This window comes from Schistocerca americana, chromosome X (genome assembly GCF_021461395.2).
Source record: "Schistocerca americana isolate TAMUIC-IGC-003095 chromosome X, iqSchAmer2.1, whole genome shotgun sequence".
Taxonomy (NCBI): domain Eukaryota; kingdom Metazoa; phylum Arthropoda; class Insecta; order Orthoptera; family Acrididae; genus Schistocerca; species Schistocerca americana.
The window spans coordinates 561,368,153-561,394,027 of record NC_060130.1 but is presented as its reverse complement, the minus strand read 5'-3'; the positions used below and the strand labels follow the sequence as shown (position 1 = coordinate 561,394,027).

The 25,875-nt window shown below is 44.1% G+C and overlaps 1 protein-coding gene across 1 annotated transcript in view; it reads left to right on the top strand.

The window, feature by feature from the left end:
- The window catches only part of LOC124556155, a 232,562-nt gene that overhangs the window by 157,699 nt on the left and 48,988 nt on the right, over window positions 1–25,875 (top strand). Inside the window, exons 6-7 of the mRNA XM_047130166.1 lie at window positions 12,429–12,461; window positions 24,918–24,953. Coding sequence (XP_046986122.1) covers window positions 12,429–12,461; window positions 24,918–24,953 — 69 coding nt within the window. The remainder of the gene's footprint in view (window positions 1–12,428; window positions 12,462–24,917; window positions 24,954–25,875) is intronic.

Sequence of the window (25,875 nt, the reverse complement as noted above, 5' to 3'; positions counted from 1 at the left end):
AGGCAGGATTCGAACCTGCGACCGTAGCGGCCTTGCGGTTCCAGACTGCAGCGCCCTTAACCGCACGGCCACTTCGGCCGGCCAAATGCCTGGTCTGCGGGGGTGTGAGCGACGCGCGACGCGCCGTGTGTGGTCCACGAAGACACAATGGATATCACATTTCTCAACCCCAAAACTGCGAACCGTTGTCGGATAGCGTGGGTGTGGACGACGATGTGGTGGAGGTTTGGGTTTTGCTGCTGCCCATGGAATTGAATGTGGGGCAGTGCCAGATGGTGCCAACGAACCTGCGTCCTGACATTTGCTTTGCAAATCACGGGAATATCTGCCAAAATACCGGAGGTAGGACGTGTATCCAGCGACACAGGTGGGAGCAACAGTGGCGGTGGTGCGGACGCTGAAGGATATACGGCTGACACAGGCTCAATGTCCGTGACTGTGCCGTGGCAGTGGATGCGGTAGCGGCAGCAGCTGCGTAGGCGGGCCTCTGTCGAGCTCCATGGCAGTGTCGTTTCACGACCCATGCCCCCGAACGTCAGGCACCCGCAAGGGGACAGCAGGCTGGGATGCAAGCAGCGTTTCGAAACATGAAAATCTATGGCAAGATCAAAATAATCATGAAGAGTTTAGTGCCGTCACTTGGCTCTGTTTTGCCGTGAACAATGTCGTTAGCTCCGTCAGTCGACTGAGCGACAGTGCCAGATTCCCAGCGTGGAACTTCGTTGCACAGTTGGCGTCTAAAGCAGGCTGTCTAGGGTGAAATGGATGGATCAGAGTGGCGACGACCATGTCATAATTCTGCCGAGAAAACGTTGTGACCAGGCAGAGTGTAATAGGTGTCAACGGACAACAAAGTGTCCTCCTTCGAGGAAAAAGCATGAATTTAGACATCTAACCTTTGAAAATGCAACGAAACGTTCGACTTCAGCTTTCAGTTGAGGAGAGATTCTCCCCGTTCGGATATGAAGAGACCCATTTTGTTGGAAAGTTGTTGAAGTTCGTATGAAGAAAACGGCGAATCAATTTTTGAAACAATTGTTCGTAGCAAATGTCGTGAATAAAAGACAGAAGCGAGTGCTTTTATAGTGCTAGTTGTCTGATTCACTGGAATGACAAATGGATATCAACTATATGCATCGACAATAATCAGCTACCGTGTGTTCCAGAAAGGACCAGCAAAAATCTGTGTGGATGCTTTGCCAAGGACCGTCAAGTCGAGGCGAGCTAAATTTCTGGCGTGGTGCCGCCTTATTGTCTGCGCATGCGTGCAGTGGGCAGTCCTCTATTCTATCTGCTTGTCAAACCCGAACCACCTCGATCTCCTGACCCCAGGTTCGATTCCCGGTAGGGATAGCCCCCAGGGGCTCAGCATTCATTTGCTGGGTACGGGCTTGGCGACCCCGGGGTTCCTGAGCTGGGAACTGGTAAGCGCCGCCAGTCCCCTGTCCCCGTAAGCTCTGAGCATACTTCAGCGACCACCGTGCGGCGCGGCGGTGGAATTTTGTGTGTCTCGGGGAAGGGGGTCTTGACTTGACCGCCTGGATCGCGAGGATGGAATAAACCTCTATAAACAACCCCTCAATCTCAAGGTGTGTTGCGTGCTGATGAGATGCATGGCTGTTGAGGTGGAACAGTCGTTAGCGGGCAACCTCTGGGGAACCTGCCGCACCTCAGTTGTATAAGGCTTACCTAGGCACGCGGGGCTCTGTCTAGGTGGACTCCTAGTTCCCTAGCTGCTCGTGGGACCGAGATGGAACCCTCGAACTTTTCTTCTTCTCCTCCCAGCGGAAAGGGTGGGCCGCTGGTAGGTTCTAACACCCAATCTCACAAGAGGGCTCGTGTAGCCAGTCCTCCTGATTCAGGTAATAGTAACAGAACGCATGCTGCTTCGCAGAATGTGTTTCTCATAATTAGAAGGAAAGATGGGAGTTTTGAAAAAGTTTCGCCATTTTATATACAGAAGGGCTTAGAAGGTATTGCTGGCACATTAAAATCTGTAAAGCGCTTGCGAAATGGCACCTTGTTGGTTGAAACCTCTAGCTTCCAGCAAGTCCAGAACCTTCAGAAGGAACAATTTCTTGGGGAGTTTGCGATTGAGACTGAATTTCCCAACACCTTGAACTACAGCAAGGGTGTTGTGACTTGCAGAGATCTCGTTGACATTTCCCAAGACGAACTGAAGGTTGAATGGTCCTGGGAAGGAATTGTCGACGTGCAACACGTTATGAAACGGGTGGATGGTGCTCTCATGAAATCTGACTCGTTTATCCTTACGTTTAACAGCACCAAACTGCCCGAGCATGTGAAGGCAGGTTTCCTACGTCTCAGTGTACGGCCTTATTACCCCAACCCCATGCGGTGTTTTAAATGCCAACACTTTGGACACACTACTCTCGGCTGTAAAGGGGAAGCCACTTGTGTGAAATGTAGTAAAGCCGCCCATGAGGGAGTTAGTTGCTCCTCTCCTCCCAAATGTGTCAACTGCTCTGGGGATCACCCTGTGTGGAATAGGGAATGTAGAGTTTTCCTTGAGGAACGGAAGATCCAGGAACTTAAAACCACCAAACGCATCCCATACGGTGAGGCAAAGAAAATTTAAAAGTCCCTGCAGCCGCCCACGTTCGCTGCTTCCTTTTCTTCCGTTCTGAAACAGCCAGTCTTGAAAACCGATGCCGCTACACAAACGGAGGTTGCTACTGTCAGCACTAGCACCTGCGTTTGTCAATGTACGTGTGCTGCTGCTGTTCCTGTGAAGCCTGCTGCTCCCCCCCGGCCTTCTGACCAGGCCGTGGTAGCTGACATCATGGAACTTCCTGCCCCTTCCCGGGTCCAGTCTTGTGCACTGCCCAGTGCTGCTACACCCCCTACTGCTTCTGAGGTTTTGGCTCCAATGCCACCTCAGGCCAGAAAATCGAAGCCAAAGCCAAAGGTGAAACTCGCCCGCTAAAGGAGACTGAAGTTATACAGTCTGCTGATGTTGATGTCATTCTCTCTGACGTCTCTCTCGACTCCTCTTCAGTGGCGATGGAGGTTGATGTCAGACTGGGGCAATCATCTCGGCCCAAAACTGAGCCTCCACCTGTTGTGGGCTCTCCTCCCTGACAGAAAGTAAGAATGAAGGTCCTCCCACCCTGATAGATGGCTCCCATTATACAGTGGAACATGAATGGATTCCGGGCACATGTGGAGGAACTGAACCTCCTAGCATGGCAACGCCCCCTGTGCTTGTGTTTACAGGAAACGCATTTAAAACCATCTGATGCTCCTGTACTAAGGGGCTATACGTTGTATCGCAAAGATGACCTGACTGGAGAAAGAGCCAAAGGCGGAGTCGCCGTGTTTGTCAATAATGACCACCACTCCTCTGCTCTCCCCCTAGCTACTGCCCTGCAAGCAGTTGCAGTTGAAATTCATTCCCGTCGGAGGCTTACCGTTTGCTCTCTTTATTTACCCCCTCTGGATGCAATGACCTTAGACGCTTTCACAGATCTTCTCGACCAACTCCCCCGCCCATTTCTCCTCCTGGGAGACTTCAATGCCCATCATGTCCTGTGGGGCTCCACTTATCTTTGCACTCGAGGTCGAATTTTGGAGAGCCTCCTAACATCTCAAGTGTTGTGCATCCTCAACACAGGTACTCCAACTCATTTCTCTACTGCTACTGGGTCATTCTCAGCCATTGACCTATCTTTCTGCTCTCCAACCCTCACCAACTCTGTTCACTGGGAGGTCATTGCCAACCTTCATTCCAGCGATCACTTCCCCATCCGCATTCATCTCCTGGATGGTGTATTGCTGGAGCAGAGGCCGCCATCGTTGATGATTGGCAGAGCTAACTGGCCACTGTTCACTCGGTTGGCTGTCTTTGAACGCCACAACAGCGTACAGGAATGGGTGGATCACATCACACTTGTGATCCATCATGCTGCTGACCTGTCCATACCACAGTCTTCTGGCCCTCTTAAGCGGCGCCTTGTGCCTTGGTGGACAGAAGAGTGCCGTTCAGCCATCCGGGACAGGCGTGCGGCTCTTCGCCGATTTAAATGCCACCCAACAGCGGTCAATCTTACCGCCTTTCGAATCGCGAGAGCCAGGGCACGCCGTGTCATTAAAGAGAGCAAGAAAAGGTCATGGCAGGAGTTCCTGGACTCCATCAACCGTTCCACTTGTTCCACAAAAGTATGGGAAGCCATCTGGAGGATTTCCGGTAAACGCAGCCGTTTACCAATAGCTGCAGTCCTGAACCAGGGATGCCTCCAAACAACACCCAGAGCCATTGCTCAGACGCTGGCAGAGCATTTTGCACAAAGTACTGCCACTGCAACCCAAGATCCAGCATTTCGTCGCTACCGTGCGACTGTCGAAAGAGCGAAGTTGGACTTTCGGTCGAACAGTTCTGAGGCCTACAACTCCCCTTTCTCCATGTGGGAACATGAATCGGCGCTTATTGCGACTTCTGACACTGCACCAGGTTACGACCGCACCCGGTACTCCATGCTTCGATATCTGCCAGCGGCGTCAAAGGAAATCCTCCTCGAATGTTTTAATCTGATATGGCAGACAGGAGTGTTCCCCACCTCGTGGAAGGAGGCAATCCTCATACCTCTTCTCAAACCAGGAAAGGACCGCACATGTCCCAGTAGTTATCGTAGTATCGCCTTGACAAGCTGTGTCGGAAAGACCCTGGAACGGATGGTTAACCGTCGCCTGGTCTGGCTGTTAGAGACTAGACTGCTCCTTAGCCGATTTCCGTGTGGATTCCGAAAATTTCGGTCCTCGGTCGACAACCTGACCCTCCTAGAGGCGGCTATTCAGCAGGCTTTCCTCCGTCAGCATCACTGTATTGGTATCTTCTTTGATATCAGTAAGGCATATGATACTACTTGGAGACACTGTATTCTTGGACAACTGCATCAATGGGGCTTTCGTGGCCGCCTCCCCATTTTCATTCGGTCTTTCCTGTCTCAGCGGTTTTTTCGGACCCGCGTTGGTAACACACTGTCTGATCGCTTTGAGCAAGAGAACGGTGTCCCCCAGGGCAGCGTTTTAAGCGTTACCCTCTTTGCCATAGCCATCAACAGTATAACGTCTACAGTGAGGAGTCCAGTACAGTGCTCCTTGTTTGTGGACGACTTTGCTGTTTTCTGTTCCTCCTCCAGTGTTGCAACCGTGAGCCGTCAGTTGCAGCTAACAGTGCGGCGGTTAAAGGAGTGGGCTGCAAAGACAGGTTTTCGGTTTTCTGCCGATAAGTGTGTTTGTGTTCATTTTAATCGTTCTCGCCGTCTTTTTACTTTGCCTGCCTTGCATATGTGGGATACTGTCCTACATTTTAGAGACACAGTGCGGTTTCTGGGTCTAATTTTTGACTCCAGGTTGTCATGGCTGCCACACCTACGTGACTTGAAAGCCAGAACCCTGAAGGCACTGAACATCCTCAAGTGCCTCAGCCACAGGTCTTGGGGAGCGGACAGGGCGCGTCTCCATCAGTTTTATCTTGCTTTTGTGCGTTCACGGCTGGACTATGGGTGCACAGTATATGGGTCAGCAAGGCCGTCTTATTTGCGGATCCTTGACGCTGTCCACCATGCTGGGATTCGACTGGCCACGGGTGCTTATCGGACCAGTCCCATACCCAGCCTCTGTGCTGAGGGTGGCGAACCGCCACTTCCCATCCAGCGGCAGCTGCTGCTGGTGCGCCGGGCTTGTAAGTTTCTTGCAGTTCCCAGCTCGCCTGCTCACCACCTTGTTGCCCATCCACCTCTGGACCGCCTTTTTTCCCACCGTCCCCGGGTTACGTTGCCGTTTGGGATCCGTGTGCAACGTGTGCTAGAGTCGCACGGTGTGGAGTCTGTACAACCCCAAATCCAGGGTTTTAACCGCCTGCCACCCTGGTTACTGATGAGGCCCGGAGTGATTTTAGATTTATTGCAGTACAAGACAGATTGCACTCCTGCCACCGTTTTTAATGCAGCATTTTCTGCTATTTTATCTGAGCACCACGACTATGTAGCTGTTTTTACGGATGGGTCGAAACAAGTTGATTCCGTTGGTTGCTCAGTTGTTTTTCCGGATCGTGTCCTCAAGGTCCGACTGCCTCAGACTTTTACTGTCTTTGATGCAGAAATGTCTGCGATCTTGCGGGCGCTGGAGCAGATGAGACATTCTTCCTCTCCTAAATTTCTTGTCTGTTCCGATTCACTCAGTGCCCTTCACTCATTGCACCATTTGTATCCGGCAGATAAAATAGTCCAGACCATCCAGGATGCCCTCCTCCGACTACAGCGACTGGGGAAGGTTGTAGCTTTCTGCTGGGTTCCGGGGCATGTCGGCATTGCTGGGAATGAAAGGGCAGATCTCGCAGCCAAGGAGGCGTGTCTCGATCCACACGTATCTCAGTGTGCTATCCCCTAGCACGCACTCACCTCGCTGTTGAGCTCACGAGTCATGTGTCGGTGGGAGGATGAGTGGCTGGAAGTGACTGACAATAAGCTCCGTATAGTCACGCCCACAACGCGTGTGTGGTGTACCTCCTTTCAGCCCCATCGACGGGACGAGGTTCTCCTCACTCGGCTTCGAATAGGCCACAGCCCTATGACGCATGGCTTCCTGCTCCGGCGAGAAGACCCTCCAATGTGTGGTGCTTGCGGCGTCCAGGTCACTGTGCGCCACGTTTTATTGGATTGCGTTTTATTTTCTGACCAGCGGGCCGCGGCTGACTTGCCAGCGGACCTGCCAACTCTTTTAGGCAACACTCGGACGAATGTGGTTAAAGTTTTAAAGTTCTGTGCCATGTCAAATGTTTTTACAAAGATTTTAGGGAGAGGATTTTGATTTGCTCACTGTGTGACAAGCTCGCCCATATTTTATATAAGTAGCCAGCCAGTGACAATTTCAGTGGCGTTCTTGTTGCTATGTTTTCCCTTTCCTTCGGTTTTACTTTCTTATGTAGCATTTTCTTTCTTTTCCTGCTTTCTTTGCGTGTGTGCTTCAGTTTTCTTAGGTCTGTCCACATTCGTTCCTTGTAATGTGTGTCAGGGCGCTGATGACCTCGATGTTGAGCGCCCATAAACCCCAACGCACACACACCGGTAGGGATAGGGGTTACCACAGAAATAACCGATTTTCGGCTATGTCGGTTTTTCCAACGTCAGTTTAATCGGACTATTAAAACCGCTCAAAATAACCGGTTTTTGGAATACCCGATTTTCGGTTTTTTATTTCTGATATTTCCTGTATTAAACGTAGAAATCGAACAAAGATTGAAAAATTTTTACTGTCTCACTGTTAAGATACGTAGAATCAAAATATTAAATTAAATAGACAAATAAAATAAAACTTAGTCCGTCCAACGTTTGCTGCTTTTCTCGAAAAGTGATAAGTGGTTGATTACTGCAAAAAATCGCCAGTATTTCCTATTGATTCTAATTTTTTTAAACTCTGGTCAGAAATCATGAAATCTGGAATTATAACACTATTGGGACATTACGAATAGGCAGTGCTAAAGAGTAAAAACTGAGGTTGAAGAACTGTATTTTTCGTATTAATTTTTCTATTCTCAAGAGTTACAAGCAGATAAAAACATGTTGTGTAAACACAGGCAGCTGATCAGCTGCTTTTTGTTTTTATTGCAAGGTATGAATGAACTGTTAAGTTCAAAGTTTTCTCCTTATGTTATGTCACAAATTCATTGTGGCTCTTCCAGTTTTCAATCTTCTAAAGCAAATGGATGGTTCAAATGGCTCTGAGCACTATGGGACTCAACTGCTGTGGTCATAAGTCCCCTAGAACTTAGAACTACTTAAACCTAACTAACCTAAGGACAGCACACAACACCCAGCCATCACGAGGCAGAGAAAATCCCTGACCCCGCCGGGAATCGAACCCGGGAACCCGGGCATGGGAAGCGAGAACGCTACCGCACGACCACGAGATGCGAGCATAAAGCAAATGGAGCACTGCGCTTAATTGATACTGCACTTCGTAGAAACTTCCAGACTAGGGACGATACCATTCTGTAATACAACTGATGTCCGAAGACGGTAGGGAGAAACTACCATATAGACCAGATGGAAAAAGTCTTGCGCAGTTAATGTACACTCATAAGTACCATCGAACAGACCCCACCACTTGGTGATAGATGCAGTATTGTCTGAGGAATGCTGTACCAATTCTTACGCCTTTTGCATGTTGTTTGTTTCTGTCAGCATTCTTATTAAAATAGCACTGATCGCTTTTCCCGTTTTCTATAATGACCCAATATTTCAACGTAATGGTTCAAATGGCTCTGAGCACTATGGGACTCAACTGCTGAGGTCATTAGTCCCCTAGAACTTAGAACTACTTAAACCTAACTAACCTAAGGACATCACAAACATTCATGCCCGAGGCAGGATTCGAACCTGCGACCGTAGCGGTCTTGCGGTTCCAGACTGCAGCGCCTTTAACCGCACGGCCACTTCGGCCGGCTTATTTCAACGTAATGTGGATTTTACGCTCTTTAAAAAAGGTTTATTTAAAAACAAAAAAATTTAGTCACGTTAGCTCACTTTTATACACCCATTCGAAATTATTTATAACTTTCTGAATATACTTCATATTAAACAAATAAAATGTAACTTTAGATTACATTTGCACTTCAATATTATATGTGAAATGTCCTTCGGATGTCCCTAGAACTTAGAACTACTTAAACCTAACTAACCTAAGGACATCACACAACACCCAGTCATCACGAGGCAGAGAAAATCCCTGACCCCGCCGGGAATCGAACCCGGGAACCCGGGCGCGGGAAGCGAGAACGCTACCGCACCACCACGAGCTGCGGACTTTCAACGTTACAAAGTGATCTTCCGATGACTTCGTGATGTTTAATCGAGGGACCAGCGCCGTGGGCTTCACTGAGTAAATTACGCGTAAGCCCTGCGTCGCTTAAAACTTGAAAAAAAAAAAAGAGTCCAAATTTATGAGATGCTGTTCCGGTGTTTGTTCGTACGCAGTGTCATCCAATTAATTTGAACATGACGTAACATTCAATATCACATGTTCAAGAACGCGTTGAAATAACGTAGGAGCAGATTCGATTCCGAAGGGAAGGTTGCTGGTATTGCTACTAGCCGACTTATGTACTGAGCACCATAAATATTTCGATTTCCTCATCTAGGGGAAGGTAAAGGTAAGCATCGGCTAAATCAATTTGAGAAAAGAATCGTCCACGTACTAGGCGATACAGAAGCTCAGTACATGGAAGGAGGAAAGTATCAATAGCTGCTGTTTTAAAGTCGGCACGAAGTTTGATTTTACTTTTCAATTTTTTTGTGATAACCAGAGAAAATGTCCATTGACTGGCAGAAATAGACTTCAACACCCCAATTTGTTCTCATCTGTCGATCTCAGAAGTCACTTCATGGCGTGATGCACCGGACGTACTCGATAAAACTTGTATTGAAAATTGTCTTTGTGCGTAATGTGCGCTTAAAAATTCTTTGCATCTCTCAGTGTGCCATCGAATAAATATCCACATTTTTTACACAATTTATGAATGCTGGTATGGGAAACTTGCGTATCAAAGGCTTGCACCTTTTCCTTAATATGTTTTCCATACACATCCAGTGCATCAGTGCCAAAAATATAGGGACTCGAGCGTGATTGAATTACGACATTCATGCAGTCGTATTTAGATATTTTCGTGCAGTGTGCACGTCCCAAGAACAGCGACACTTTCGCCGTTGCAGACTGCGAAGCGCAGACGTTATTTTTACAACTGACAGTGTCAAAGATACTCGTAGATAATTTGATTAATCAACGTGACTGAAGCACCAGTATCAAGCTAGAATGGTACATAATGGTTTCCAATCTGTAAAGATTCGAATAGCTTGCGATTTTTTCTCTGAATATGACTGTCAGTTCTTGCTTGCGAAAGGCTACTTTCATTTGTTTTGCGAGAGAGAGCCTATTGCTTTCTGTCCATGTGAAGAGAGCTGCACTGAATTATCGAAGTTTTGCACAGAGCATGTCCCTTTTCAGTTCGTGCACTTGCGTCTACGGTTCATGTGAGAGCTGCCAGGAGGAGTGGGTAAAGATTCACATTATGTGATCACATCAATCTCCATTTGCTCAAATCTAGATTGAAGTGGAACAGAATTTGCTTTCCACTACTTTTGCAGACGTACTTACTGTGTGTGTCCTAACTTGTGACAGTGACGATTTTCACTTGGCAGAAAAAGCAGTGTTTGCTATCTGCATCTGCATCTACATGAGTACTCTGCAAAAAGTATTTGGCAGATGGTTCATCGAACCACGTTCAGACTGTATCCCTACCGTTCAGCTTTCCGACAGAACGTGGCATAAACGAAAACTTAAATTTTTCCATACGAAATCTTGATATTTTATGTTGACCATTTCTTCCTATGTAGATTGACATCAGTGAAATAAAACTTCCTGGCAGATTAAAAATGTGTACCGGGCCGGGACTCTAACTCGGGAGTTCCCGAGTTCGAGTCTCGGCCCGGCACACAGTTTTAATCTGCCAGGAAGTTTCATATCAGCGCACACTCCGCTGCAGAGTGGAAATCTCATTCTGGATCAATGAAATATTTTTCTATTCAGAGGAGGAGAATGTTGCCAATTGAATTTTTGTGAATAGTTGAATGGACAGCCTTCAGATGTTTTGATTTACGGTGTAACCGAAATTTAACGAATTCTTTTTATTACTTATGTGATGAATGACCTCACACATTACCTTATTTAGAGTCGTTGCTACTTTTCGCACCATGCAGATATCGTGTCTAAGTTATTTTCAATAGTTTTGATCTTTTATCGACTTAACTAGAGGGTAAATGACAGCATGACTTGCCAACAACCTACGAGGGCTGCTCAGATTGTCTCCTAAATCGTCTATATTTATTAGGAACAGCAGAGGGCTTGTAACATTTCTCTGGGGAACACCAGTTATCACTTCTGTTTTACTTGATAACTTTCCGCGGGTTACTGCGAACAATGACCTTTCTGAGAAGAAACCACGAATACAGTCTTCATTTGATGTCTTTTGTGAGGAACGTTGTAAAAAGCATTCGGGAAACCTAGAAATATGGAATCAGTTCCTGTCAGTTTCCTGTCAATCATTCGTGATATAGCACTTGACACAAGATTTCGGGGCGCGTGAGTTTGGAGTGTAGGTGGCAGAGTTCCTCATGCCCTGCAAACCTTTTGCTGGCGACTGCTACGGTCGCAGGTTTGAATCCTGCCGCCGGCCGCGGTGGTCTCGCGGTTCTAGGCGCGCAGTCCGGAACCGCGTGACTGCTACGGTCGCAGGTTCGAATCCTGCCTCGGGTATGGATGTGTGTGATGTCTTTAGGTTAGTTAGGTTTAAGTAGTTCTAAGTTCTAGGGGACTGATGACCACAGCTGTTAAGTCCCATAGTGCTCAGAGCCATTTGAACCATTTTTTTGAATCCTGCCTCGGGCATGGATGTGTGTGATGTCCTTAGGTTAGTTAGGTTTAAGTAGTTCTAAGTTCTATGGGACTTATGACCACAGATGTTGAGTCCCATAGTGCTCAGAGCCATTTGAACCAAACCTTTTGCTGCAGCTGTTGTCAAAATGAGCTACACGGGGCAGAGCCCGCTCAGAACTAACCGTGGTGAGTGTTACAACAACAATCACATTGAAGTCAAGTTTCGCGGCATCTTGTACTTCATGAGCTTCGATTACTTTAAGTACATAGCAAACAAGGACGGCGATCATTACCAGTCATGCCTTTGGGTTCAGCGATCCATTCCTTGTAAGGCGTGTTACTATGACAACGCGTACGAAAAAAATTGAAACGAGCAGGAGCTACTTGAATGTGAGTTTCCATAAATTCATCTTACTTCTGAACGACATCCTCAGACAGTTGGGTTTGGGGCTGTACTCGAGGGAACAGTTTTCTACACCACCTACACCACTGATACGCAAGTAAAAAAAATGAAAGTGGTTTTATAGGGTGTCAAATGAGTTCGAGCTGGATTCGGTGCTTCTACCCTTCCTTTTGTTTTTCCATCAGAAGAGTGGAAGGGAGAAGGCAGCACCTGGCCGCAGAATTCTATACTTCACGCTCGCTTGCCTTCTGTGCTTCCGCCGGTCTGGTAATGCTTGCTAGCAAAATCTGGATTTCTTGGCTCTGAAACTGAATAACTGCAGTGAGTAGTTGTTCTTCAGAAGTTGCCACTGCGTGCAAAAATTTAAATCACTTCGAGAATAGAGATAAAAAATTTAGAAACACTGTAAGAATAACCCAAAACTGAAGGAATCTAGACAATTTACTCTCTTGCCTCATTCTAGAAAAGAAATATTTGAGTTAGTTCCACCAAAGAGAAATTAATAGGAATAATTTTGTATGTATTACTACACTTGCTGTACTGTTACTGATATGCATTTTCTTTGTGATTTCAGCCTGTGATGAACCCGGTCGCCCACCAGTAAATGGTAAGTCTAAAGATATTAAAGTCTTGAAATTAGCTCTTAGAAGAGCGCTGTAATCATATATGGAACTGACAGTAAATAATAATTAGATTTCTTTGTCTCTCCTCTGTATATCATGCAAGATTTAATCACGTAGTGTCGCTTCGCATCTCACGATTTAAGCTTTCACTTTTACAATCCACCAGTTGAACCATGTGATGTACTTGCTGATAAATATCCTTATACAAGTGGAATTATTTCCAGTAAGATATATTTCATTGTGAAAATCGGTTTCTGTCACTTTTTCCTTGAAACTCTGATAATGTCGGTAAATATGGTGATGGTGTATAGGACATGAGTCTATTATTCTGGAGAATCGGGGTCCAAATCCTTGACTGAAGTTTTCCAAGAGTATCTAAATCGATTCGGCTCAATAACTGAGTGATTTTGAAAGCACCCGGGTGTCTATCTCCTTCTGAATACGCCTCAAAATGTAAAACTGCTCTTACCGTCCCAACGACAAGTTAAACTCTGATATTCGTTTCCTTATTTTTGATTTCAACACTCGAACAATATATGGTGTAACCCTGATGTGGCAGTTTCACTGCCTGAACACCGAAAATACAGTAAGCGATGAACTTTGTTCCTTTCATGATTTTGTCGGGGTTTAACCGAGAAAAAGTCTCGTAAAGGTTTGAAATTACTCGTAAACTTGGGTGCAAGTCAGTAACTGCTCTTATTCTCAAATACTGCATGATGAGTAAATTCTGATTTCTTGCGCGTCATGAGCTACGCTTCTTTTTAACGCTAACACCAACTCCTTTGAGATTAGATGATTTTACACCCATAGTGGTCCTTTCCAGACAGTAAGTGATATATGTACCAAGTTTGGTTGATATCGACCCAGTGGTTTAAGATGAGATGTGGAACATAGATAATACTAATACATATATACATCAACTGTTATAATATGTATGAATTATCTGACATTAGTCTTTACCAGCATTCTTTTGAATAATGAGGAACAACTACAATGGATTCTTTGTTTGGAGATTTTACTTAGCGATTGCTCGAAGCCTATAAAACTAAAACGACACCTGGAGACAAGACATCCAGGCCATGTTAGCAAACTCATCGAATTCCTTAAGCTTCTTGAGCAACAAGTAAAAGGAAATATCAGATTTCTAAAAAAAAAACGGATATCATTTCTTAAGAAAACCTTAAGAACATCCGTAGAGGTTTCTCGGTTAACTACAAAATCGAAATCACCACAAATTATTGCCCAGAAATTACTCCCTCCCGCAGTCGTCGAAACGTGTGAAATCATGTACGGAGAAAGTTTTTGCTCTAGTCTGAAGTCGATTCTACTGTCATATGACACCGTGATTCGTCGTATTGATGCAGTAGTCACTGACTTAAAAAATTAATTGCTGTCACGTCTTGATTATAGTCCAAAATTCGTCCTACAACATTTGCCGGTACTGATATCGGAACTCTTTCCCAACTCCTTGTCTTTGTACACTACTGATATGAAAATTAAATACAGGAGGACTATCTGTTTTGTAAAGCTCTTTAAGGGAGGGCTGCAGGCGATGATATTTTTTTACTTGTGAATTCCTTTTTTAATGACAACTAATAGTCGTGGGCAAATTGTGTTGGTATATGTACGGACGAGGTGACAGCATTTACTGTAACTAAAAAGAATTCATGACAAGAGTGTGCGCTGTTTCTTCTTCTGCAAAATTCACACGTTGGATGATACACAGGGAGGCATTAACTTCTAAAGTAGTACAACCGGAATGCAAAGTCGTGAACGATGGTGTCAGTGTTGCAAATTTTGTGAAAGGAGGAGGAGGAGGAGATTAGTGTTTAACGTCCCGTCGACAACGAGGTCATTGGAGACGGAGCGCAAGCTCGGGTGAGGGAAGGATGGGGAAGGAAATCGGCCGTGCCCTTTCAAAGGAACCATCCCGGCATTTGCCTGAAGCGATTTAGGGAAATCACGGAAAACCTAAATCAGGATGGCCGGAGACGGGATTGAACCGTCGTCCTCCCGAATGCGAGTCCAGTGTGCTAACCACTGCGCCACCTCTCTCGGTTTTGTGAAAGGACGAGCTTTAAACTGTAGGCTATTTTCCATACCATGCTTTGGGAGGGGATGTATACTACTCTTAATTCACTTCTATCCCATACGCAGGCACGTTGGTTGTCTCGTGGTAAGGTACTTCTTTACGTAGTGAAGCTGAGGGATGACATTCGTCTTCTCCTATTGAATAGCAGTCCTACACTCAAGGCTATGTTTCTGGATGAAAAATGGCTTCTAATATTGTGCTTCTTGGACCACATTTCTTAGATACTGAATGATCTTCACGTAACACTTGAAGACCGAAGTAGTGATATCATCTCTGTAAGCGAGGAAGTGCCTGCGTTTAAATAGAAAACTTGGACTTTGGAAACCCCAGATTGAGAAGACTGACAGCGAGATGTTTTCTTGTGTGAATGCTTTCGTGAAGGAAAATGAGTTGGATGTAGATAAAATTATTCGTAGTACACCTCTAAAACCTTCAACAATTCGAGGATAAATCTCCAGAACCTTCGTTTTAGTATGACTGGGTCCACAGTCCCATCCGATACGTTTGTAACAGACCTGTTTCCGACAGTAGAGTAGGAGGAGCTAGCAGAACTTCGAAACGAATTTAAATCGTAGCTTCTTGAAAATTTTTGCGTGCAGTCTGGGAGTGAATATCCCAATTTAGCAAGAAGGCAACTTACTTGTGAGTTAACATTTTCCAAAATGGGATTAATTAACACAGAATATCGGTCACCGCAGCATCTGGAAGGGGTCTGCGAGTTGCGGTTTCAAAGATCCAACCAGGTCCGCCTCGGCAGATTGCTAACCGAAGGGGCCTGAGTTCGACTCCCGGATGGGTCGGAGATTTTCTCTGCTTTGGGACTGCCCGTTGTGTCATTCTCACGTTAGTATCGTCATAGTTGCCATTCCACTATGGAGATGGCACGTCCCACAAGCTTTAAAAAAAGTCGACATTTTTACTATTGTTTTTCCTTTTTCGATGATCAGTGTGAATATGTAACATAAATTAATTTGTAAAAAGCTATGTAGTTAAATGCATATATTTTCTCGGGTCCAATAACTGCACAAGCAGCCGTTGTTATTTGTACACTACTTGTAACTTAACTTTTGCCGCCTTTGGATAATACAGATGTACGACAGCTTTTAAAAACTGACTGTGATGTGCTCGTAAGATACTTTCTAATTAAATTGAGGATGACTGTTGTTGTAACAGATAGCTGCAATAATTAGACACAAGTAAATAGATACTGTGGGCCGTTTTTGTGCGAAGTGTGAGAAGTACAGAGGAAGGAATTAATATTGGGGGAGGGGGGAGGCTTCTTACAAACTTTCAACAAACTGGACGATAAAAAGTCAAAAACAAACATTTCATGACGTCACAGTAGTCTGCATTTGAATGACCCCTGTACATACATTTAGCCCCTATTGACAATTTTCTTAGTACCTGAAAGTAATGCATTGCGCGCAGCATCCATGACGCTATTTCTTCTTCATTCTTAACAGGTTGTGAGAGAACTGTGATAATGCATTCTAGTAATCATTAATCATAAATGGTTCTTGGTAATAGATAATACTTGACTACACTTAGAGAGGAAAAGTGAGTTTGCGTTCCACTGCAATTACAGCCAATAGTGCTGCCCCTAAGATCGGGGATGATAACGGATTTCCGGCGCCTTGTACTACTATGTTTAATGTACTCACTTTACGGTTGTAATGTGACGGGTCATCACACTTCAGTCACTTCTGAATAGTTGTTATTAGAGGTGCGAACAAAGCTGATGGTTCATATTCGTGTTCCACACTTAGTTTACAACGTTGAGAGGACGTCAAGGCCCATTCTGCTCAGTATGCCAGCATATATCACATGGCCAACACAACCCATCTCATTTTTGTCGACCTTTTATTTGTTTATGTATTTTTAACTCTTCGTGCATTTTGAAGTATCTGGGGGCTCATATTTCGAGATACCGGTGATTACGCATACGGAGAAGGATCTTGTACACTCCCCACCGTTCACTGAGAGTGTGGGTACACCTAGTGATGAACTGTTACTTTAAAGCACAGAGGTTGGACACAAAATATGGAAACATCACAAGAAATGCCTGCCTGAACAGAAATGCAGATGGCAGTTAATGCTGCAAACTATCCTGTTGTTTGACTACGAGAGACACATGTGCAGTGTCCTCAATACGTTGCAAGCGTCAATCATGATAATTACAGTGTTCTGTGTAGTGGTGGCTGCATTATGCTGAAGCCAAGTGAATTCGAATATGGTCGAATTTTTTGTGCTTACGTAACAAAGATAGCGGAGGTGTTCGGTGAGTCAAGATGCACCGTATCGGGGATTTATATAGCATACAGGGAGAACTCTCCTACCTCTGCGGCTAATTATGCTTTTCTGTATGGCCGTGTACCTAAAGCCACCTAATAAGTGGGGAAAAGGCATCTACTCCGAAGAATAATGTAAAACCGAGAGAAGTAGATGAAGTTATAACCGAATTGCCACTGCTCAGTACTTCAGCAATGACGATTATAAACAAAGTTATGTTACCTTTATATATTTTTATTACGTAAACTGATTTTTAATTAACAGCAGTTAGTGGAAAATCTGGAAAAAAGTTTTCAAAGTGTGTCATTAATGAAAACAACCAACGGTGCCATTTCGTCACCGGAACAAGAATAATTAAATTAAAACTGAACTTTATGCTCGTAAGCAATCTTACGTTAGAAAAGTTATTTCCATTACGACGTAGGAACAGTACCTAACGCACACTTTCAAGTACTTCACACCATACGTGTCGCAGTAGTCAGATATTAATCAAATAGGAAATACATAAAACATATTATATTAATTTTCAAAGATCATTTAAAGTAAGCCGGCCGGAGTGGCCGTGCGGTTCTAGGCGCTACAGTCTGGAACCGAACGACCGCTACGGCCGCAGGTTCGAATCCTGCCTCGGGCATGGATGTGTGTGATGTCCTTAGGTTAGTTAGGTTTAACTAGTTCTAAGTTCTAGGGGACTAATGACCTCAGCAGTTGAGTCCCATAGTGCTCAGAGCCATTTGAACCATTTTTAACTGCTAAGGTCATCAGTCCCTAAGCTTACACACTAATTAACATAAATTATCCTAAGGACAAACACACACAGTCATGCCCGAGGGAGGACTCGAACCTCCGCCGGGACCAGCCTCACAGTCCATGACTGCAGCGCCTTAGACCGCTCGGCTAATCCCTCGTGGCTACTGACTATGGGCAGAAACTTTTTGTTACGTTACTCACCGTAATACTGACTGTCGCAATTGTAGCAAGCAGAAAGATTGTTTGAATTTACTCATTGGTAAGGACTGTCATTCACCTAACAGTTACTCTGATATTTCTTCGCAATAAAAGTTATAAATTATGCCACAAGCTATAAACTGGAACCTGTGCTTTGACCGTGGAATTCAGTGTCAAAGTTGCGTAAGGTTTTACTACCAATTTTTTTTTATTATGAAAGATACTCTATTTTTAGCAAATGAATTAATACTGGCTTTTGTATCATTCTATTTCTGACTTCATTCATACTACAGCCAAGGGTTGCATTTTTACGTAATTGTCCAAAAGTTGGAAAATTGTTTTGATAATCTAATAAATTAATGTTCACTTCACTTTCACTTCACTTTCAGTTCATTTTCTGATCGTCTCGGTTCGTGAAAAGTGATAGGATGGATACTACTTGGATAATAACTTAGGAAAATTATTTACGTGACAATATGCACGAAAAAAATGTTACTTACACAAAAAATATTCAACTACACTGGTCAGCCTATTAGACTTCTAGTTATAAAAAGGCTAGATCTTACTTTACTTCATGATGCCGTTGGTTTGTCGAGCGGCATCATTTCGCGGGAAAATAGGGCACAGGCTGATCTTCTTGCTATACCATAGCCAATAACAAGGACCCACAGTACTCTTGATGTTATGTGAATTACTCTTGCAGCATTTGTACTGTGCCCAATAAATGTCATATACATAACTTGCCTATATTAAACATCCTGCAAAACAATCATTTTAGTTTTCACCTCTCCGCATTTCAGAAAAAGACACATTATCTCCACACTTTTGCATAGCCACACCGACGAATATTCACAACCAACGACAACAACCGCCTCCTCGAGACTCCTAACTGCTACTTTCTGGACGCGCTCGCACGCCCAGCGATAATATATTTACAATTTATTACACTTTTTGACAACAGCTTTTCCCTGACTAGGGCAGCGTGTCTACTTACAAAATGTTAACATTCCATGCGTATTCTCTTTGTTAAATAACAAATAATTGACAACATATTTACAAGAATAATATTCAGCACAGTTAATAAAACAGACTTCGTAAAACACGTAGAAAATTTGTGATCATCAACAGAGTTTTGATGTTATAAATTGAAGAACACAATCCGCAAAGTCTTGGCGCAGACGAAACTGAGTGTTGAGTGATAGTGACAGACGGGCACTGAAGAGGATTATGAAGAAAAATGCGGTGACAGTAGCTACAAAAGTTACTGCAAAACTGAATATCGCACTCGGGATCCCTGTCAGCACCGAAACAATAAGAAGGGAGTTCCATAAGCAACGAATTGCAGGGCGGGCAAGATTTCCAAAAGCATTCGTCAGTGACGCAAATGTGCTTAACAAGAAAACGTGGTGCCGCAACCATAAAACCTGGCCTATGGAGCAGCGGAATAAAGTGGTTTGGTCGGATGAGCCTTGTTTCACGCTGTTTCCAACTTATATGGATTCACGTTCCAAGAGCGAAACATGGCGAGCGGTCGGTGATGATTTTTGCAGCCATGTTGTGGTATTCCATTGGCAGCATGGATGCTCTGCAAGATCGCATTATTGTCAAGGATTATTTGACAACATTGGCTGATCAGGTACATCCCATGATTCAGTGTTTGTTTCCATATGAAATGTTTGGTGTGTCCATATTTTTGTCCAGCTCCTACAAGTAGTGTATGTTCTGCGCTTAGTTTGAAGTTTCTGTTCAGTGATATGAAACGTGGGTAGTCTTATAGACTTTCGGTAGCATGTGAGGAATGTCGGATATCAGCTTCTTATCATCGATATTTTGACTCGCATACGTACCGGTTCTAATTCAAGGGTCTCTACAGGTTGCATATGTCTGTAGTGTTCTAGTGTGACCGAGCGAGGTGGCGCAGTGGTTAGCACACTGGACTCGCATTCGGGAGGACGACGGTTCAATCCCGTCTCCGGCCATCCTGATTTAGGTTTTCCGTGATTTCCCTAAATCGTTTCAGGCAAATGCCGGGATGGTTCCTTTGAAAGGGCACGGCCGATTTCCTTCCCAATCCTTCCCTAACCCGAGCTTGCGCTCCGTCTCTAATGACCTCGTTGTCGACGGGACGTTAAACACTAACCACCACCACCACCACCACCTTCTAGTGTGATGATGATGCTACGGCCGTACCGTGAACTGTATTGTGATAAATTGAAATTGCGCAGAAAGTAGAGAACCACTTTTTTAATAAGGACGCCATGCTTGATCGTCATTAATCTAACCAGGTGAAGAGGGATAATAATATTAAAGCAAGGAGTATTATAAAATACATTAAAGGTGTTGGATATCAGGGTTCTTAGACATCGCTGACACAGCGGAATGACGGCGTTTGTAGGACGCTATGGGTTCTCTGGCGAACCAGCTTGGTAGTTTAACCCGACCCAACTCTCGAACCGGTTGCCAACAGTGGTTAATTTCCGAGCAGCGGGCGGTGACGGGCGGCGGCGTGATTGACTGCTGTCTCAATTCTATCTGGGCGAGCGATCGGTACTTGGTGAATGGCCGACAGTTGTCGGCAGTTTAACGCTTTCGTCCTCCTGAACAAATCAAGTAGATGAAGACCGTTAACTGCGGCTCATGATACTTGGCCAGGATTTCTTGCGTTCAGATAGTCGGCCGTCACGCGTCCCATTCATTGAGGCAGTTATTATTAACTCTTACTCTGACATCAAGATGGAACTTGAGCTGAGGGTCGAAATGTCGTCTGTGAATCAGGTGCAGGACGGAAATAAAGAAACTGGAATCAGCATGTGGTGGAATGTAGTAGTTATGCATGGAGCAGATTTTCAGAATCATCACCAGAGGAATCTGAACTGAATAGAATGAGGTTGGTCATAAGAATGACTCGTTGGCAGCGGAGTCAGGACTCGATTGCCATTGCAGTATGTTTGCAGTGGCGACCATGAGGGTCAGAGTCTGATGACTGGCATTAGACGTGGAAACAAAGTGAAATGCTCGTGAAAACTGATTGGATCTGATCAACATGAAGTGAAAGGGAACACGAAGTCTTGCTTGTGGGTTACGGACTGTGGCCTTACTGAGTGTAGGTTACTTGCTGTGGTGTAATACGGAGACAGGTCCTGACTGACATTTTCTGAGATAGTTTCGACACGAAGTCCTCTTCCATTTCATTGCTCGCCAGGCTTGATCCTCATCGACACTTCTTATACTTCCACAGCACCGAACTTTTGTCATCTCATCTTATTATTGGCTGGCGACGTATCGGTGCCTGCCAGTAGGTGAGTCCTACTGGGCGATTGTTCCCGTCTTCTTTACCTGTCTGTGGAAGCCAAATCTTTGCTGGACTATCTGAAATATTCTTGCAAATCAGGTACTTGTGGCCAGTTGTTGTGGACTCTACCTGGCATATGTTTCTGGCATATGTTTTGCAAACGTACTCACGGTCTTGAATTCCCTGAAGGGTTCCCCTTTGGCGACAGGGTGACAACTCGCAGCGTGTCTCCCCAATAAACTCACACACTTGCGTGGCCTTAAGTAGGTACGGATGCTCGCTCGTACACCTGCAGGAGAGTAGCACGCCCGTTTAGTTTCTCAACGAGGCGTTAGATTTATGAAAGTGTTTTTTTTTTAAGCACAGAAAGCCTTTAGCTGTCCAGAGGTTCAGTTGTCACGAACTTGTACACCTTAGCCACTTCCTTGAGCCATACTAAGCTGTCAGTCACCATCCTTTCCCTGAAAAGCCTCTTCAGTGGGAAGCAGTATGCTGCTGGCACATCCACCGAATGCATCAACTTATCTTTCAAGGTAGGTTTCTCAACAACACCCACAATACATTAAGCCCTCCTCTTTGTACGTAACGCTTGTGCACCTCAGCCACATTCACTACAGTATTTTTAGACAAGGAAAATGAAACTGCCACTGCCCAACAACTTCTGCATTGAAATGTGTTGTGAGATACAATGATGGATGGATATGAAGTTGAGAAGACGGTCGTTGTGACCGAGCGGTTCTAGGGCTTCAGTCCGGAACCACGCGGCTGCTATGATCGCAGGCTCGAATCCTGCCTCGGGCATGGATGTGTGTGATGTCTTAGGTTAGTTAGGTTTACGTAATTCTAAGTCTATGGGACAGATGACCTCAGATGTTAAGTCCCATAGTGCTTAGAGCTATTTGAAGCTGAGGATGGCCAATGAATGAGTGAATATCTGTATGTGTACATATCGTATTTGGTGAACAGCATAAGCCACCTAGCACTCACATAGGCTTATTAGCAGGATTAAAGGCACATAAATAAATTTTTCTAAGTGACGGATTCCTTTCATAAGAAGGTAAGCCTGAAAATTTCCTATGTATTTTACTTGACTGAAAAAATCTTGTATAATATGAGAAAAGCGTATTCTACCATATGGTTGTTGACAGACCTGTCGTATAGCGTCATTGGTTCTCCTTGACTTACAGGAGTATCAAAAAAGGGAAAAAACTGTTCCGTTGGTACCAAGGCGTATTCGACTTCGTTCTTATATAAAATGTTAATTAAAGGTTTTGAGTAGATTTATCACGAGCAAAATGAAGAAGAGAAGGGTATAGGGTCTGGCCAACACCCATGTGTTTCCAGTAGTATCATGTTCATTTAAACAGCAACTCTACAAAGTTAACTAGCATGAAGAGGGCAGCAAAATTGGTCAGAAATTAATCAATATTAAAGTAAAGCACAAACGCAAGTAATCGCTTTCTTAATACTCTCTCAGTTTGTCAGCCAACCTGTGCTGTACACAGAGCACATGAGATCTCTAAAGAGTGACAGCACACATTCAACTTTCGCAAAACACCCAATGAACAAACGCCATAACCCCATTAATACCGAAAATGATCTACAAATTCTGAAACACAGCAACAGTCTATACTGACAATAGAAGAAAATTATTACATACAAAAGGCTATAGTGGAAGGGAAAAAGTTTAATAAATGAAATCACAACACCCTGCAACGACACACACTTCAACACTCTGAGAGAACTGACCAAGGACGCAGAACAGAAAGCACACACACGCAAAAGAACCACTTCCCCATCACACACAGAGATATAAAAAAGGAACAGAAGTCGTCGTAACTCCCGCTACAGTTTTCATTGCCTTTTCGTAACATGCAATACATCTCTCGCGACACACGTGAACAGCAAGATGGCGTAATCTTGTGGGTCATAAACAAAGTGGAAAGTTTTGTTTTTCTGTATATAGAATCGGCTACATGCCGTCGAACGAACGTTAGCACACGAATAACTAAGTAACAGCTCAGTACACGCCACAACTGTATTCCACAACACTACCGCAACCCCAATTGCATAACGCTGAAATAGGTAAATTCACCTTTCAGTATTTTCTTACTAATAGCCGCTCACACAGCTGCAAGCGACATGATGTACGCTAAGAAAAAACTGCATCAGAAAAAGCACAGAAAATATGCCGCAAACAGTGACAACGATTCTTAAAAAATGCCATAACATACAATAAATAAGGTAGAATGAAAGTATCCACAGAAAACTATATTTCAAAAAACGAATAGTAAAAATGTAATTATGTGTTACTGTGTTTGTATAACTATGCTAGTTCAAATGGTTCAAATGGCTCTGAGTACTATGGGACTTGACTGCTGAGGTCATCAGTCCCCTAGAACCTAGACTACTTAAACCTAACTAACCTAAGGACATCACACACATCCATGCCCGAGGCAGGATTCGAACCTGCGACCGTAGCGGTCACGCAGTTCCGGACTGAAGCACCTAGAACCGCTCGGCCACCACGGCCGGCTAACGATGCTAGTTTCTGCATCTTTTAGATTTAAAGAATCTGCTGGTGATGGCGATATTTGTCGCTGAAAATCATACATCGAAGTCATGATTAAAGACGAATTCAAGACTGCATCGCATGTGTTGACGTATTGTACTTAGTGTCACAACTGTAAATTTCTGTAAATCAAATAAAGTTTCTAATGAGACGTTTCAAAGAATAGTTGTGGTGAAAACTAGTTTAAAAGAAACGAAAAGTACATTCGTTTAATGTAGGGCAAAAATGGGAGCTACAAAGGCAATTGGATTTCAGATTTATCCGTGATCCTTAATACTTTTTATTCACAGATGACGAATAAGTGTTTTTGTTCATGTAGGTGATAAATCTTTCAAATAATATTTGGTATTCATGAATAAGGAATATTAATTTATATGTGTATTCGTTATTCGCCATTCACATAAATATCGCCCAAGTCTTGTGTTAAATGAAGCACATCGCGCATGCGCGCACTGTGATTTCGCAGCCTGTGTGGAAGTGAGTGCGGTCATTTGCATCGGTAATCTTCGGCAACTTTAGCCAACTTTCGCGAAGCGTATTAACGCTCCCAATCGCACACCACGCTGCTGCAGGGCTCTAGTGGTTACTGTTAAGGGACGAGACAATGTCCCTCAGGTCCCATGAAGTTACCCGTTCGGTGGACCAAGCACAGTATGTCCCTACCCACTCTGTTAGAACTCGTCATAAGATTTGATTTACCTTTATCCTTCTCTTCACCCGAAACTTCTTTCGCAATGAGTAAATGTCTTTTTTTGCGTTTGTGTTAAGAAAAGGGGTTCATGAAGGGGGATGCTGATGTAGGAGACTGAATAGTGTGATTATGCCTCAGGATTAGTACTACTTTTGCCTGCATGAGTGTCTGTCTGCTAGTTTTTCGCATTCACTTAACTGTACTAATGTGCTCATAGTAATAATATATATTTCCTCAATTTAAAATTAGTTTCGCACAAGATGGATATATAACTTTTATCCAGTCTGCTTATATCTCGCCGGCCGGGGTGGCCGAGCGGTTCTAGGCGCTACAGTCTGGAACCGCGCGACCGCTACGGTCGCAGGTTCGAATCCTGCCTCGGGCATGGATGTGTGTGATGTCCTTAGGTTCACTATGTTTAAGTAGTTCTAAGTTCTAAGGGACTGATGACCTTAGAAGTTAAGTCCCATAGTGCTCAGAGCCATTTAGAGCTTATATCTCAGTGTATTATGGACACATTGACACCTTTTTAATAATAATTTCCCTTCAATTTCAGGTCGTGGACAATTTCGCATGCGAAGTCCAGTGAGTGGTAAGTAAACGTGATTCACCTTTTATTTTTTGTTATGTGCATGTGGTGTGCATGCACTTCGTGACGTTTGGTTCTTAACAGTTCTGGTCTTTTGATTTACCTTGTTGATGAATGAAGATTCTACAATAAATAACTCAGTTCGTTCTTCGTGTAATGCCCATGATCCCTATATATAATTGTGATGACTTTTGCAGTGTGAACAGTACGACGACATCTACTTCTTACTCACATAAGATGCGTGAGAGAGACTGTACATATTATTCCGAAAGTTAGTCACAGGCTAGTTTCGGTTTATTTAGCGCATTTAATGTTAAATTCATTTAGTAATAGTCAGGCCTAAATATTACTAGGTTTCACTCGAGCGGTTATAATTTATTCATTGTACTGGTTGTTGAGCCTTGTGGCTGTGGATAGTATTAATTTAACAAATACAGCAACCAGCCATTTGTTATGTACTCTCATTTATGCCAATGCGCAGGACTTTCACCCCTCTTCAGTCGACGTAATATATATTTGATCTTCAGTAAGCACGTTGCTAAAACATCAACAGGAAATAGGATTCTGCAGTTCCCCTGTCCAAAATATATTACTTCCTACTCTGTTTGATGTTATTCTGATTTTCTCGTTCATAGATGTGACACACACACTTTACCACTTGTTTCTTGCATAAAAATACTGCGCTGATTTTTTGGGTGAGGTACAAGTGGAAAAGTGTTTCTGCCACGTCTATGAAAGCGAAAATAGGGGTAACAACAAGCAGAGTAGTAGGTACAACTAAAGAGCAATATATCGTAAATATACAATTCGCGAAGAGGAGTAGCTAAACGCAGTTGTTATTTTGTACAAGGCACCAGCTACATCCAGTTTACTGTCTATGTTTTAATGATGTACTTACTGAAGATTCAAATACGTGTTACGCCAT